The sequence below is a fragment of the Haplochromis burtoni genome, unplaced genomic scaffold, assembly GCF_018398535.1.
Source record: "Haplochromis burtoni strain Fernald_Lab_line unplaced genomic scaffold, NCSU_Asbu1 Contig_4434, whole genome shotgun sequence".
NCBI classification, from domain to species: domain Eukaryota; kingdom Metazoa; phylum Chordata; class Actinopteri; order Cichliformes; family Cichlidae; genus Haplochromis; species Haplochromis burtoni.
The window spans coordinates 1-1,518 of NW_024586795.1; the positions used below are offsets into that span (position 1 = coordinate 1).

Sequence of the window (1,518 nt, forward strand, 5' to 3'; positions counted from 1 at the left end):
CCCATCTAAAAATTTATGTTTTTCCTGTGTTCTATTCTTAGTTACTTTGACACAAAGGCATCTGCTGTGATTCTTACACCTTTGATAAAGTCTCGCAAGTGTCAGCTGAACAAGAAGTTGTTCGGACATGAAGAGAATATTGCGAAAGGCCTACTCAAAGCCAAGTGCATAGCAACCATAACAATGCATGTATTTGTAACTAAAAAATCACAAAGATGAAACTGAAAACTTAAAGAGGGATAGGATGAAAATGGTAACAGATATGAAAAATCTGAATTGTACATGAATAGCCCAATACTTTAAGAACATTTTAAAGTTTGAATGGTTGTTCTGTTTATGTCTGCATTTAAATCCTAACCCTGAATAAGCCTAGTCGCCCATGACAAGCTCAACTATTAGCAAAGTAATTATGATTTGTTATCCTTGTGAGAAGCATTTTGTGATCTTTTATCTAGAAAGTACTATGTAAAAATGTTACTTATAAGATAAAAAAAAAACTAATAATTTGCAGAACCCCTTGTGGGTATACATGACTTTATATAATGGAAGTATATCAAACTCAACCAATGAAATGTGAGATTAAATATTCTCAGTGAACGTGAGAGTGGAAACATCAACATGTTGCTGTTTTGATGTTATCTATAAACAAGATGAAAAGGAATGTAAACTGTGATCAAGGGGAATTCCCAGAAGTCAAATTGAAAGTAAAAACGGATTTGGAAGACTTTAAAACTGTAGATAGGTTCACATTCTGGCATTGGGTGGCAGGCTTTCTCCAGCAAAGGTAGGTTCATTTTAATCCAAAGCAAAAATGAAATTGTTTCTGTAAACTTTGAATTAAATAGAATAAATACTTCATGTTTCAGTTATGGGTTTTTCGTCTTCAAAACCAGCTGCTCCATCTCTACGTAAGTTTATTCAAAAGCTATAATGATACGAGTTGTCATCCAATAAAAAAATGCACTATACATTGATGTTATTTTCTCATTAAATTGTTTCTTGTCAGTTCTTGAAAAACCATGGAGGAAAATTAACAATGGGTGAGTGAAGCTCACAGAAAAAAAATACATTTGAATTATTTCCTCTGTTTAGTCAGTAAACTACCCAGATTTTCCATGTCTATTCATTTTTTCCATGTAAGGTGTGAGATAATGTAATATTTCCTTTCCTGAGCAGAGAGAACCCAACTGATCAGCATTTTGTGGAGAACTACAAACCAGAGGTTGAAGAACAAAATCTTAGGATCCTTCTTCATGGTCCAGTTGGAGCTGGAAAATCTAGTTTCATCAATTCTGTAAACAGCGTCTTACAAAAGAGAGTATGTTGCAAGGCTTTGGTGGCTAACTCTTGTGACTGTTTCACCAAAAAGGTATGGACAGAGTACAACTATGCCAGTAACAGTTAATATGTGACTCACTAAATAACTTGTAGGCAGATCAGTGATCTGGCTTTATCCATGAATGTGCAAGTTGGTGAAGGCTATTATCTATCTTTTACTGTCATGTATGCCAAGTTAAC

At 34.2% G+C, this 1,518-nt stretch overlaps 1 protein-coding gene across 1 annotated transcript; it reads left to right on the forward strand.

Moving 5' to 3' along the window:
- Positions 1 to 841: 841 nt before the first annotated feature.
- On the forward strand, positions 842 to 1,369 carry LOC102292393 (interferon-induced protein 44; the record flags this gene model as incomplete). Its single annotated transcript, XM_014331669.2, is given in 3 exon segments — positions 842 to 908; positions 1,007 to 1,040; positions 1,177 to 1,369. Coding segments are annotated over 3 exon segments (267 nt in total), but the record flags the coding sequence as incomplete, so codon positions are not given.
- Between the last annotated feature and the right edge of the window lie 149 nt (positions 1,370 to 1,518).